The following is a 12,652-nucleotide window of genomic DNA, read 5'->3' as shown; positions in this document are numbered from 1 at the left end:
GCTTACAAGAATTGATATGTAATAGAATGATTGCTAAATTGGTTCCAAGTTACAATTAACAGCACATTAACAGTTTCCTTCCTATAGGTTTAGCGTTTCCTTTTCAAGACCCAATCTGCTACAGAAAGAAATGTTTGAATGCAGTAAGCAAGGGCCCACTTAATCACCCCACAAAAATAAAATCGAGTGCATGGTATGAAACAAAGTTATAAAGAGAAAAATTATTAAACAATCAAATTTATTTTATATTGTATGTGGGAACAGAAAATACAGAAAGGAAAAAATCCTGTTATTTTCCTTCTTCCCAGTGATACATTTTCTTGTTCCAGATTCCAGTTCAGTACTGCAGATAGCTATACAGACAGCAGGTATGCAAAGAGCAACACACACAAAGGATATGTTCATTTAAACCAGCTCAGGCCTTCCAAATGCTAGGTGTTCAGCATAAGCTCATGGTCTAGATCCCCTCCACACTAAGTGGAGGCAGAGAGGCCCCTCTAGACTGTGGTTCATCTCCACCTGGAGATGCTTTTTAGATAAGCGGGTTGAATAATTTATTTTTGGATTGTCTCTCTCCATGCACTGTGGAAGTATTCTTTAATTGCCAGGGTGGGGTTTTTTTGTTGTTGTGGGGATTTTTGGTGTTTGCGGGGGGTGGGGTGGGGGTGTTTTTAATTCATAGAACCAGGATTATCCCATTACGTTGGAGTCAAATTATATTTTCAAGGTCCTTTTTCTTTTTTTCTTTTTTTTTTCCTTTAAACTTGCCAAGTTATGAAATCAGGACCATTACTTCCCTAGGGAAAAAAGAAAGAAAAAAAAGAAAAAAAAAGTCAGGGACAAGACAAATGCAGAGCTGCGTTGTACATTCTTCACGTTGCTTTAGCCGGACACCAGCAGGGAAAGCAAGAACCTCAACCCAAATCCTAGAAGGTCAGTAAAGAAGGGAAGAATAATGGCGTATTTCCAGTCTAATCTCTATGTACACCCTATACAGACTAAGGTAGCTATTTATTTACAAGTACTTCTGTTCCTGTTAATTTTAACTACCCACTTTGGTGTCCTTGCACATGTCTGGTCAGCACTGGAAAACCCAGCAGATGAATAAAATTCTCATCCACAGATATACAGCATCAGTCCACGCAGACAGCAAGAACCACGCATGCTAACAACATGTACCTTTTATTTAACTCTCTGTTTTCCATCACTTCAAATTCAATCAATCTATCTTTAAGATTTTGGGTCCGATTGCAGAGTTCCTCATTCAGCTGTAAAGCATCCAGACAGAACATGGCCAGAGGGACAGTGACATGCATGGAAGCAATCTCTCTTTTCAGTTTTGTTAAGCTGTCAATCTTCTACAAATGGAAAAGAATACATACGTTATTTTTCCTTAAAGTTTATAGATGAAAAATGCTAAACAACAGCTAATTAGTTCCCATCCAGCAAATGGATAATATATTCCAAATAGAAGAAGGAACAATGATTTTTTGTCTTTCCAGAGCTCAGCTCCTATCCACAGATTCCAGGGCTGAAAGCTTTGCACAGTAATATGCCATATTAAGGAACACCACAAGTTGCCTAAAGAAGTATTTAGCCAGAGGCCAATTCAGGAATGCAGAGAGAAAATTAGACAGGGCTGACTAAGAACAAGACAGTTAAAAGACCAGCAAGATGCAGATTCACCAAATACTCTGGGCAGCCTTCCACTGGACTTCTACTAAGACCCAACAAAACCCATAGAAGGAGGCCATAAAGAAACCTCCTTCTACATTTGCACAGCAGCGCTACAGTAAGAGGCCATGTAAATTGAGGTGGCTTCCCTAGCATTCCCAAGGATAAAACAAGTAATTTGAATGGGAGTTCTTTAGGCAATATATTAGGAAGTCAAGTGTGATGTATGAACATCAGCAGTTGTCAGTTACATATTACCTCTGTTAAAGCTTCTAAAGAATGACCTTCTTTCAAGAAATCTGTGACATCTTGCTGTGCCTTGTTGTTCAAAAGATTGCTGTATTTCCTGTACACGTTTAAATACCTTAAGCACAGAAGATCACAAAAACAAACATAAGATTCCAATGTAAAGATTCTCTATAATAAGAAACAAATCAACTCAAACTGTTTGTTTGAGTCAAATGGATAGTGTTATGAATCTGAGGGTTTGGATGGGCAACGGAGTTAATAGCCAAAACTTACTTCTGTGGACCAAGTATGTTGCTCTCAAAGATCTTTTCAAGTTTGTTCACATACTCTGAAAACAATGATTCATCTGGTTTGACTGTACTGAGAGTGAGATCATCTCTTCTTAATTCTGGAAATAGAAATCTTTCTACCTAAAGGGAACCATTGCAAATACTGTAATAACACATACAATAGAGTAAATAAGGTATTCTATTACCCATTCACCCACTACTTCAAAAAAATGTATTATTTGGTAAAAACACTGCAATGTGGAAAGGCTCTGATTCATAATTAACACTTGGTTACACACATAGTTTGCTTGCAAAAACTATATGAAAATCAAACCAGGGCTTTAATATAACTTGAATCTGCAAAACAGTAATTCCTATGCTATCTTCTATAATCACAAAAGTTCACACAGTTCATGATACACGACCCTCATCTTTATCTTCTATTTGTCAGCTTTCTGCCTCTGCCAAGAAGATTGATAACTTCTTATATCATAGACAGTTTTTATTCATATTGTATTTTGTATGCAGCTATAACTTATCCAGTACCTTTGGAAGTTCCTCAGCGCTTTGCAGGATCTCCCTGAAGCAATGACTGATTAAATCCCAACATTCTTTCAAAGGTGGCTCAAAGACAATCCTGGGTTCTTCCACACTGAGTTTGACTGTTAGTATCTGAGGTACAAAGAACTGCATTTCTTGATACGGTTCTGTAAAATCACTTCCATCCTTAGGGAAAAGAATGAAAATTGTACATGCCAAAGAAATCAGCTATAACTATAATAATTTTTAAAAGACTCAAACTCCCCCAAGTCTCTTAACTACACAGCACCAATGGGATCTTCGTCCCTGATTTTTATTCAAAACACTGATGCCCCAGTACACAAGATTTTAAGGTGCCAACTCCTAAATGAATCTATAGAAGTTGGAATTAGGAAACTGGATTTAAGCCTAATTGCCTTGATTTTCCCTTAAGTAACAGTAGTAAAGCACTAATTACCGTACAGAACAGAAGCTTTAAAAAAAATATATATATATACATAGTGCCTATCAGAAGTAAAATCTAGAATCAAATACAAGATCCTGTTTTTTTAATTGCCTTGTATGGTTAGTAAGATCTGCCCTACCCCCAAATTGCCTTTACAGTAATGGAGTCCTAATCCATTACTAGATTCGTAATGTAAATGCTATAATGATTTAAAAAAAAAAAACAAAACCCACAACCAAAACGCAAAACCAAATCAGCTGACAAGACAAAACAAACGGAAAAAAACCCCAACCGTCAGGAACTCTATCATCACCCAGATGCAAGGCTTGGCATAAGTTTGGCAGCATATTGTATTAAGTGTGATCCTCTGGCTGCAATGCGGTATTTAATCTGACACATTTATTCTGTTTAAATATGTTTCGTTTTGTCTTATCATGGTAGATCCTGGGTGATCTGCTATTTAAAGAATTCATTTCCACTAAGAGGCAACTTTATCGTAGCCACAACAGTGGTAAAAGCTGTCATGGTAATGTTTATCATAATTATGTGCATTATGTGAAATAATGCAGGGCACTCACTTGGTATAGACAGGGACACCGCATACATAAATTACCTCTGCAAAGGATTACATGTATGACTACGCACACTTTTGACTTCAAAGGGGATTATTCACTTGCTTTCAGAAAAACACGTTTAAGTGTTTTGCCTGGTTAAGACCAAGGAAAATAAAACAAAAAATTAAAAAAAAAAAAAAGCAAGCATAGTCAAGTCTCAAGACAGAGTTGAAAACTCCTATAAACTGCTAGTTGTAAGCCCTAGGCCTGCAAAATGATTATTCAAGTGAGCAGTTCTTGACCATGCAAAGAAAATTCCACTGAGTATGCACAACTGTTGGAACGATCCAGCCATTTCTTATGGAGGCAGGAGCTATCTGGGATATTTTAGCCTTCAAAGAGCATTACATTTTATGGCTATATGAATTATTTTCTCTGTGTAACACTGAAAACTACAGATATACTTCACAGCATATACCTTGTGGATCATAAAAAACGCAAGAAGATCTTCTAAGGAGTTAACAACCATCTCACGTAATTGTAATGACATTAGAGTTGCCACTGAATGAAAATAGCTTTCAACTTGCTGAGAGGAATCACAGTCATTTTCAGGAGCCAAATGAAGCCATTTCCTTTTTTGATCAAGGAAAATGGATGCACAAGTTGGGATCCACCTACAATGAAATAATATGGAGACAAAGTTTTTGAAAGCTTATTAGTCTTACTTTGCTCCTTGCAATGAAATCTAAGCTCAGAAGTTACCCAAAGAATGAGCAAAATTCAAAGGGCTAGCAGAGAATTGTTAACTAAATGTCAAACAAAACTGTACCTACCAGGACTTAGAGGAAACCTGAGTTTTTAAGCTAAGGATTCTCTTTATAATGGGCCCCTACTATTAGTTTAAATTAGTATTAATAGACAAAATACTAGTGACAATATTAAATTATTAGCATTAAATGGGAAACTTAAGCCTGGAAGGGATCTCAGGTGGCAGAATGCAGTCACCTAATATCATGGGCTATTACCTCATATAATGTCTTTCTTAAACTGATCAATTTCCGTAATTAAAAAAGTTAGGTTTTCTGTCACCATTTTTATAGATTTAGATTCCACTCCTCTCATGGTTAGAAACCTTCTAATTTCCAGTCTACACTCATTCATAGTCAGTTTATTCCCATTTGCTCTTGTACAAGCACTCTTGCAGTTTCAATAGCTCTTTCAGCATCCAGATGTTTATCCCTCTCCGTTATTTTCCCCTTTGTTTTGGCAGCCCTGTGGTTGGGACTAGTGTCATCTCAGTCTAAGATCTGTTTTAAAAAGGGAGCTTCATGTAAATGAAGATAATCTATCTACTGTTACTACAGTTGGCACTGACTTGTTCTGAAGAATATTGTGAGCTTCCACACAGTGACTTCGAATGACTTCCTCAAATTCAGTAGGCAACAGTGGCAGGTCTCTACAAAGCATTTCTTCAGTGCGAACAAACCTTAGATGACTATACCTATGGAAGTAAAACAAATAGTAGATGTTTTATGGAATTCTGTTTAAAAAAAAAACCATGAAATATAGTCAGGAAGATCTGTATTTATAAACATTAATCATATAACTTCATTGATGCATATCACTTCATTGTTAAGCTGTCCAACAAGTGCGTTTCTAATGGTTTTTTTTTTTTTGCTATTGGCAAACATAAAAAACAAGTTTCATTTTGCACTTGTATTTAAAATTGTGTTAATTTTTTGCTAAAATGGTCAGAATAATTTCTTGTCCTGTTCCTAGATTTATTAGTGTATCCAGGCATTAAAGAACATACAGAATGACACCTACTGCTTCTATTCTGTATTAATAGTAATAAGTACCTACCCTGGCTACCCTGGGGAGAAAAAAATAAAATTTCATCAGCATGGCGTGTATCACAGTCTGTAACATACAAGAGCTTAAATTCCTGCAAATGTTACTTAAATGCAAAAACAGTTCTCATGATTACTAACTACCATATTTAACTTAAGAAAACATACCTCAATTTTCAAGAGTCCCCAGAACAACTTCCAACTACAGACGTTTGAAAGAGACTCAATTTTAAGAGTTAATTTTGTTAATTTCAGGAATCAAGATGAGAATTCCAAATCACTATTTACTTGAACACTGAATCTTAATTTAGGGATAACATCTTTTAACAAAGGGGATGATCATTTCATAGCACAAAGTTATCCATTCTTCACTGTGGACATGTAAAACATGCTCATGCTTGCATTCAGAGTCTGCAGGAAACAATCGTTTTATGTTGAAATTCTTACAGGCTCAGAAAAAAAATTTCTTTAGAAAACAGAACAGATTTTGCCACTTTCTCTCTACTGGCTCCCCCAGGATCTCCATAGCATATGTAGAGAAGTCAGCAGATACACTCTCTAACCAAGCCATAAAATAAAAACATTCTCCATTTAATTAAGATCCTATGAACAAGACATCTTACTGAGAAAGCCAGAGCTGTTGCAAAGTGGGCATCAATGGATTCACTGTGAATAGATTCCTTTCATTCCAGCTTTTCACTTCTTCATAAGAGCTGTGCCATGGGACTGGTGCACGAACAACTCTCTGGGGAAAAGGCCGTGGGGTACTTCCAATAAACAGTCTCTCTCTCTCAGCTGGATCCATCAAGATGTAATCAACTAGGACAAATCATATATATCATGGTGAGACTGCATGTATGGTCAAAACCTACATATGAAAACACAGTATCTCCATAGTTCAGGAAGTCATAGAATTCTGCACATTTAAAACTTATACACCGTCATATAGTTACTTGCGTGCTTTTAGTATGAAATACAGCACAATAATCAAATTACCAATTTGACTATAAAATTATTTCAGAAAAAGAAAACAAGAATTGGTCCTGGTTCTAAAAATGGGAGGCAGAAGAAATGGCTTTTCGTTCTTTCTTTCCAGTTGAAGCACTTTTATTTCGTGCTTCAATTCCTCGTCCATAAATCAGGGGTGGAAATATCTTCCTTTCAAGGATGATTTTTAGGAGGCTTCTTACATGTTTGTGAAACACAGAAATCTTATGAATCATCTGTTGCATCTAGGAAGGATATGACATTCAAAGGACTGATCTGTGATCTGCTAAATGCCAAAACTCATGTGCTACCAGTTCTGACCAATGGCCCATTACATACAAGATTAACAAAAGCTGGGAAGCAGACTCACTACCCCTTCTTGGCATTAGCATCACCACAAAAAGGGACTGCAAACACTAGAATTGTGACATTGATAAAAGGCAAATTAAAGGGTACTTAGATATGAGAGACTATAGAAGGCAAAGTGAAAACTGTTCAATCTCTCCTTTTAATGCTGTCATGAATGAGAGGCCACACCTACTTACTGGTCAACATATTTAAGATAATCGAAAGGGATTATTTCACATGTGGAAAACCCAAGAAAACTGTAAGACTACTGGAAAGCAAATTAAAAAATCTCATGTTCTACAGAAGTGTCTCTTTCACATTCACTTTCAGATGGGCATTACCGAATTTCAAGGATTATGACATTCTTTTGTATTCATTTATATATGATGAGCTTCTATTTGTTGAACATGAGCACTATAATCATGCACATTAATGTATCATCTAATTTTCCTTAATCCTGTTGTCCTGGTTTCGGCTGGGATAGAGTCAATTTTCTTCCTAGTAGCTGGTACAGTGCTGTGTTTTGGATTTAGGGTGAGAATAATGTTGATAACACACCGATGTTTTAGTTGTTGCTAAGCAGTGCTTACACTAGTCAAGGACTTTTCAGCTTCCCATGCTCCACCGACTGAGAAGGCTGGAGGTGCACAAGAAGCTGGGAGGAGGCACAGCCAGGACAGCTGACCCCAACTGGCCAAAGGGCTATTCCATACCACGTGACGTCATGCTCAGTACATAAACTGGGGGGAGTTGGCTGGGGGGGTGGTGACTGCTGCTGGCGAACTGCCTGGGCATCAGTCAGTGGATGGTGAGCAGTTGCATCACTTGTCTTTCCTGGGTTTTGTTCCTCTCTTTCTCTCTCTTGTTTTCCTTTTCATTACATTTTTATTATTATTATTATTTTATTCCAATTATTAAACTGTTCTTATCTCAACCCACGATTCTTACTTTTGCTCTTCTGATTCTCTCCCCCATGCCACTGGGGCAGGGGGAGGGTGGGTGAGGGGCTGTGTGGTGCTTGGTTGCCAACTGGGGTTAAACTATGACACCTGTAATGTCTTAAATGAAATTCTTTGAACTTGTGACATGATTCCCGTATAACATCTGACTTCACTGGAGTTACGAGATAGATGATTTCGGCTGTTAATGGATATCACTGACTTACTGCAGAATAACAAAAAAGTTAGTCTGGGAAGTATCTGTTAAAATAGCCTAGTTTACCCTCTCCCCCATCAGGATCAAATATACTTAGGCTGCTGTTGACAGATACTGGTCTATCACGCATTTCAAAGCATCATTCATCAATGAATCAAAGCACATTCATCAATGAATAATCTGCTGCAGTGCTTCACGATCTTTATAGTCACAATGTCTTTCTAATTTATCTAATTTCTTTTGCTACAAATTAAGATGATTACTCCTTGTCCACCATCATTTGATCAACCCACTCTGGCAACTCCAGAGAGACACAGATCACTGCAACGTGCTGGGGCCTGGCCCACGCCTACTGAGCCCTGTTCAACATTATTGAGTACCCTCAAGGGGAACAGAAGGTCTCTGGATCTGACAACAAGGTGACAGGGCGAGAGTTGGCCAGGGGGCAGCGATTGCTGCTTGGGGACTGACTGGGCGTAGGTCAGCGGGTGGTGAGCAGTTGCATCATTTTTTTTTTTTTCCTCCTTTCCCTGGTTTTTTTTCCTCTCTTGTTGTTTTACTTTCCATTACAATTTATTATTATTATTCTATTATTTCAAGTATTAAACTGTTCTTATCTCAACCCATGAGTTTTCTTGCTTTTGCTCTTCTGATTCTCTCCCCATCCCACAGTGGGGGGGGAGGGTTAGCGAGCAGCTGTGTGGTGCTCAGTTGCTGGCTGAAGTTAAACCATGACAACATCTGATGAGATGATGCAGAATTATGCATTTTGAATGTGATTTGGATTTGAATTAGGAATGGGAAACTGTATAAGTATGGACAAAATTATACTATGTACCCAGAGCTACTGAACCTGGAAATGACTATATTTAAGCGATGGGATGTAGGGTTTAGTAAATAGGTATTTGTTGAAACTGGAATGTTATGTAGCATGATCACAGATCATATTCTCTCAGATACCTATTGCAGTTCTACTGACCCCAAAGGAATTCTCCATAGGTGCTAAGAATAGAATGCAGACTTGCTTTCGAAGTGCAATAAATGTCTACATACTCTGAATTGCCAAGAGATTTTGAGTCTTACCAATGGCTTTCATGAGGCTGATATGATAGTCTGCCTTAATCTCTTCTTTTAAACTTGCAAGTAAATTCTCCAGGTCTGGGTTAGCAAGAATGTGAGTTGGAATATGCTTTAAAATTACGTTCATCACTTCCTTATCCTGAGGTGCCAGCATGTCTTCCTGCACTCCATTATATATGTAGTAACAGTACCGCTAAAAAATGTTAAAAATATTATGCTTATTGCATGAATTTTCTGACAGATAATGAATTACTACAAAATAGTTTTAGTTTTCTATCACTTGAACCTCTTCTGCAATTGAAAAGTGTTTGACTATAATGGATTTTGGCTATCTCTTCGTTCTTTTTAAAGCACTGCCAATGCCTGACATTTAAGCATATATACCAATAGAACTGACTGCAGCATATTAAATTACTGATCTCTGAAGTACTAGCCAACAATGTGAGAGGTTAAGAATTTGGGAAAATACTTCTACTTGCAAACCCGTTAGAACAAAAATCAGACTGAGTAGCTCGAAAGATAAACAAATGGGGAAGGAGATAACAATATTTAACAGCAGTTTGCTATATTGAGTATTTACATCTTCTAAACCTCATGTACTGCCTTCTTTTCTTGACTACTTTTAAGTAAACAGTTTACAGATGTGTACTGCAGATAATTACTGCTGCTACTTTTATCTTAAAAAGAAATGATATAAATACCTCTATATCATTTCTTGAAGGTGGCTTTTCTCGCTTACTTATCTCCTTCTCATGTAAGTGCATGACAACAAATTGTTCTTCTGGGGTCAATGGTTGGTTGTCTGTATAACGTATGACGTGTAATTCTGGCATATGAGCAGGTACACACAGTGAAATGGAATCCAAACTGTTTAACAAAGTTGGTGTACTTCTGAAGAAAAAAAAAAAACCCAACAAGTTTAGTGAATAAAGAAGCAGTAATGGATTCTTAAATCAATATGGACAAATGACAAGCATTATATAAACCACTTACACTGCACTGAGGACAAGTATGACCTATGAAGTATTTTAATTACTCATTTAAAAAAACCTCAGTAAAATTGTATAACATAGCATACTACTTTAACAGAAAGAATACAATCATGTAAACCTTACAACTGCACAGTATCACTCAGACAGGCAGTATAGTATAAGCAATTCTATCAGAGCCAGACCTACTAGCACTATTATTTAGGTCACCCGAGATCTCCACCTATTTTCAGGTGATTATCTCACCAAAATCTTAACAATCTGAGCCAAAAATTCAAATCGGCTTATTTGCATAAAAGTTACAGTACAGACTTAACTTTCATGATTATATGCTGGTTTCTGTAGGGCCTTTGTCCGCACTGCTCACGATGAACAATAGTCAGCCAACAAGCTATCACTCCATACTTGATTTACTTCACATTATCAAGTCCTTAGTTGAAGAGAATTTAAATACCCCTTTTGTCTTTTTTATGGTACTCATCACCATGTTATCTTAACAAGGAGCAGGAAAGTTACTGTCATAGCACTTCCACAGAGGACTATTTCCTTGTTTTACAGATGAAGAACACAAGCACGAAGAAGATAAAAAGAAATATTCACTACAGCAGAGCACCCAATTTGACACAACTCTAGGAGCATTACAGAGCACTTAAACGCTCACAGCAAAACTGAGAGGCTTCATTTCTACAATCTACATCTCTATTAACTAAACTCTGGGTTCTCAAGTCAGTAATCGTGAAAGGAAGACCTTTTGTTTAGTATGCCTAAGACTGAAATTCGTCCTGCCACAAAGAAGCAGTTAAAGGTGCTCGCTTAGCACACCATGGAATTTCAGTCTTGATGCACATACATTTTTTTTGTAGAGACTTAACATTTAACATAAAAAGAAATATTAAATATCAACTCAGATATCTAGACTGATTGTAATAATCTGTATCTTTACAACATTACAGTACATTACCTATCAGAATTCCACTGACTTCTCTGCGTACGTTTGAGCTTTTTCCTAGAAGGATCAAATTCTTTTGAAGCTTTAAGCACCAGTTAAGAAAATCACATACAGGAATATTTTTCAAGTAAGATATTAGTTCAGATTGGTGAAAAACAGAGCTAAGTCAATTCATCAGCTAATGAAATAACAGAAAACTACAATGTCACAAAAAAGCCTTTAGTTTTGACTTAGCATTTAGCAAGACATTAAAATTGTGTTAAATAATCTTGCTGATTCTGGAACTATAAACTAGCTTCAGGAAAGCATTCAGCTCATGCTTAAGACTTCAGTGCTTACTTACCTCCCTGCACAAACCATATTTTCTGCACTGGGACTTTCTATTTTGAATATAAAAGCACTTCTATAGATGTATAGTTCCACCAAATATACTGCACACAAAAAATCTGAGAAGTACAAACTATTACCACGTGCTTTTCAGAGTACAAATAAACAGGTCTTAACAAAATTAATACATCATGCTTTTTCACCAAGAAAAGTACCGTGACCTGCTTCCCACATCCCACCCACGTACTGGAGAAGTACACGGAGTAGAAGAATCAGGTGTATGATAAAGAAACTGTTAAAGAGACCCAATGAACAAAACCAAACCCTTCTTAAACAGCATAGAAGGGGACTAAGTAGATATTGAAGCTATTATGTCTTATCTATCCCAAGAAAACGAAACAATTTCTAACACTTCAAGGAAGCAAAGGAACAATGCAGGATGAGTATATTCACAGACAGACTGACAGTATGTAGAAAACTATGGTTTATGAATGTCTTACCCTTGATACAGAGGACATTTAACTAGATAATTAGGAAATAAAGCTCATTAATAACTTACTTTGGAATTTTCAGACTAAGTAATGGAGTTAATTTGACACCTGCAACTGGTAAGATACTTAAAGCCTAAACGACTTGTTTTCGTAAAATATTTGATATATACATATTGGTAAACTTAAATAGCAATAGTATTACAACTCTTAACCTTATTTGCTTTATATCACAATGTCATTTTGAATCAACAGCATATAATATCTCATATTGTAGGATTTACATAAGTATGCACAGTTTACTAACAAATACTTCAATTACATGGTTTAGACGTAAACAGTGTATTAAGCAACATTTCTTGGATTCGATCCTCAATTAAACATTTTAATGCCTGTCCCCCATCTTGTTTTGCTGTGCAACACTCATGAATATGAGCACAACAGGGGTGCACACTGAATTTGTTTGTTTTCCTGTTGGTACTAACTTTTACTTCTAGCAATAGTAAGAGCTAACTTGTATTTTGTTCATTTTGTGCTTTGCAAACAATTCCCTCCAAATAATTGCATGTGATTATTTGGAGGGATGAACCTAACTACATAATCAGAAACTGGCCTTACCTTTATTAAAGTTATGCATGCTTTTGGAAATTTGTGTATATTGACCCTGAGGTGATAAGCTTGTAAGCGTTTATTAGGGATAAGTGATTTTTCCATGGATGATGCCTTAACAGATAAGCAATTAGAGATA

The 12,652-nt window shown here is 36.7% G+C and overlaps 1 protein-coding gene across 1 annotated transcript in view; it reads right to left on the bottom strand.

The window, feature by feature from the left end:
- Nucleotides 1–12,652, bottom strand: part of DNAH3 (dynein axonemal heavy chain 3) — a 72,536-nt gene that overhangs the window by 48,876 nt on the left and 11,008 nt on the right. The window contains exons 5-14 of the mRNA XM_076350647.1: nt 11,102–11,171; nt 9,853–10,042; nt 9,155–9,344; nt 6,205–6,400; nt 5,107–5,232; nt 4,210–4,405; nt 2,739–2,918; nt 2,197–2,333; nt 1,933–2,038; nt 1,180–1,358 (exon numbers count right to left, since the gene is read on the bottom strand). Of these exons, the coding sequence (XP_076206762.1) occupies nt 1,180–1,358; nt 1,933–2,038; nt 2,197–2,333; nt 2,739–2,918; nt 4,210–4,405; nt 5,107–5,232; nt 6,205–6,400; nt 9,155–9,344; nt 9,853–10,042; nt 11,102–11,171 (1,570 nt within the window). The remainder of the gene's footprint in view (nt 1–1,179; nt 1,359–1,932; nt 2,039–2,196; nt 2,334–2,738; nt 2,919–4,209; nt 4,406–5,106; nt 5,233–6,204; nt 6,401–9,154; nt 9,345–9,852; nt 10,043–11,101; nt 11,172–12,652) is intronic.

The sequence above is a fragment of the Aptenodytes patagonicus genome, chromosome 13 (genome assembly GCF_965638725.1).
Source record: "Aptenodytes patagonicus chromosome 13, bAptPat1.pri.cur, whole genome shotgun sequence".
NCBI lineage: Eukaryota > Metazoa > Chordata > Aves > Sphenisciformes > Spheniscidae > Aptenodytes > Aptenodytes patagonicus.
Note: the sequence above shows the minus strand (reverse complement) of the source record. Positions and strands in the feature narration are given on the sequence as shown.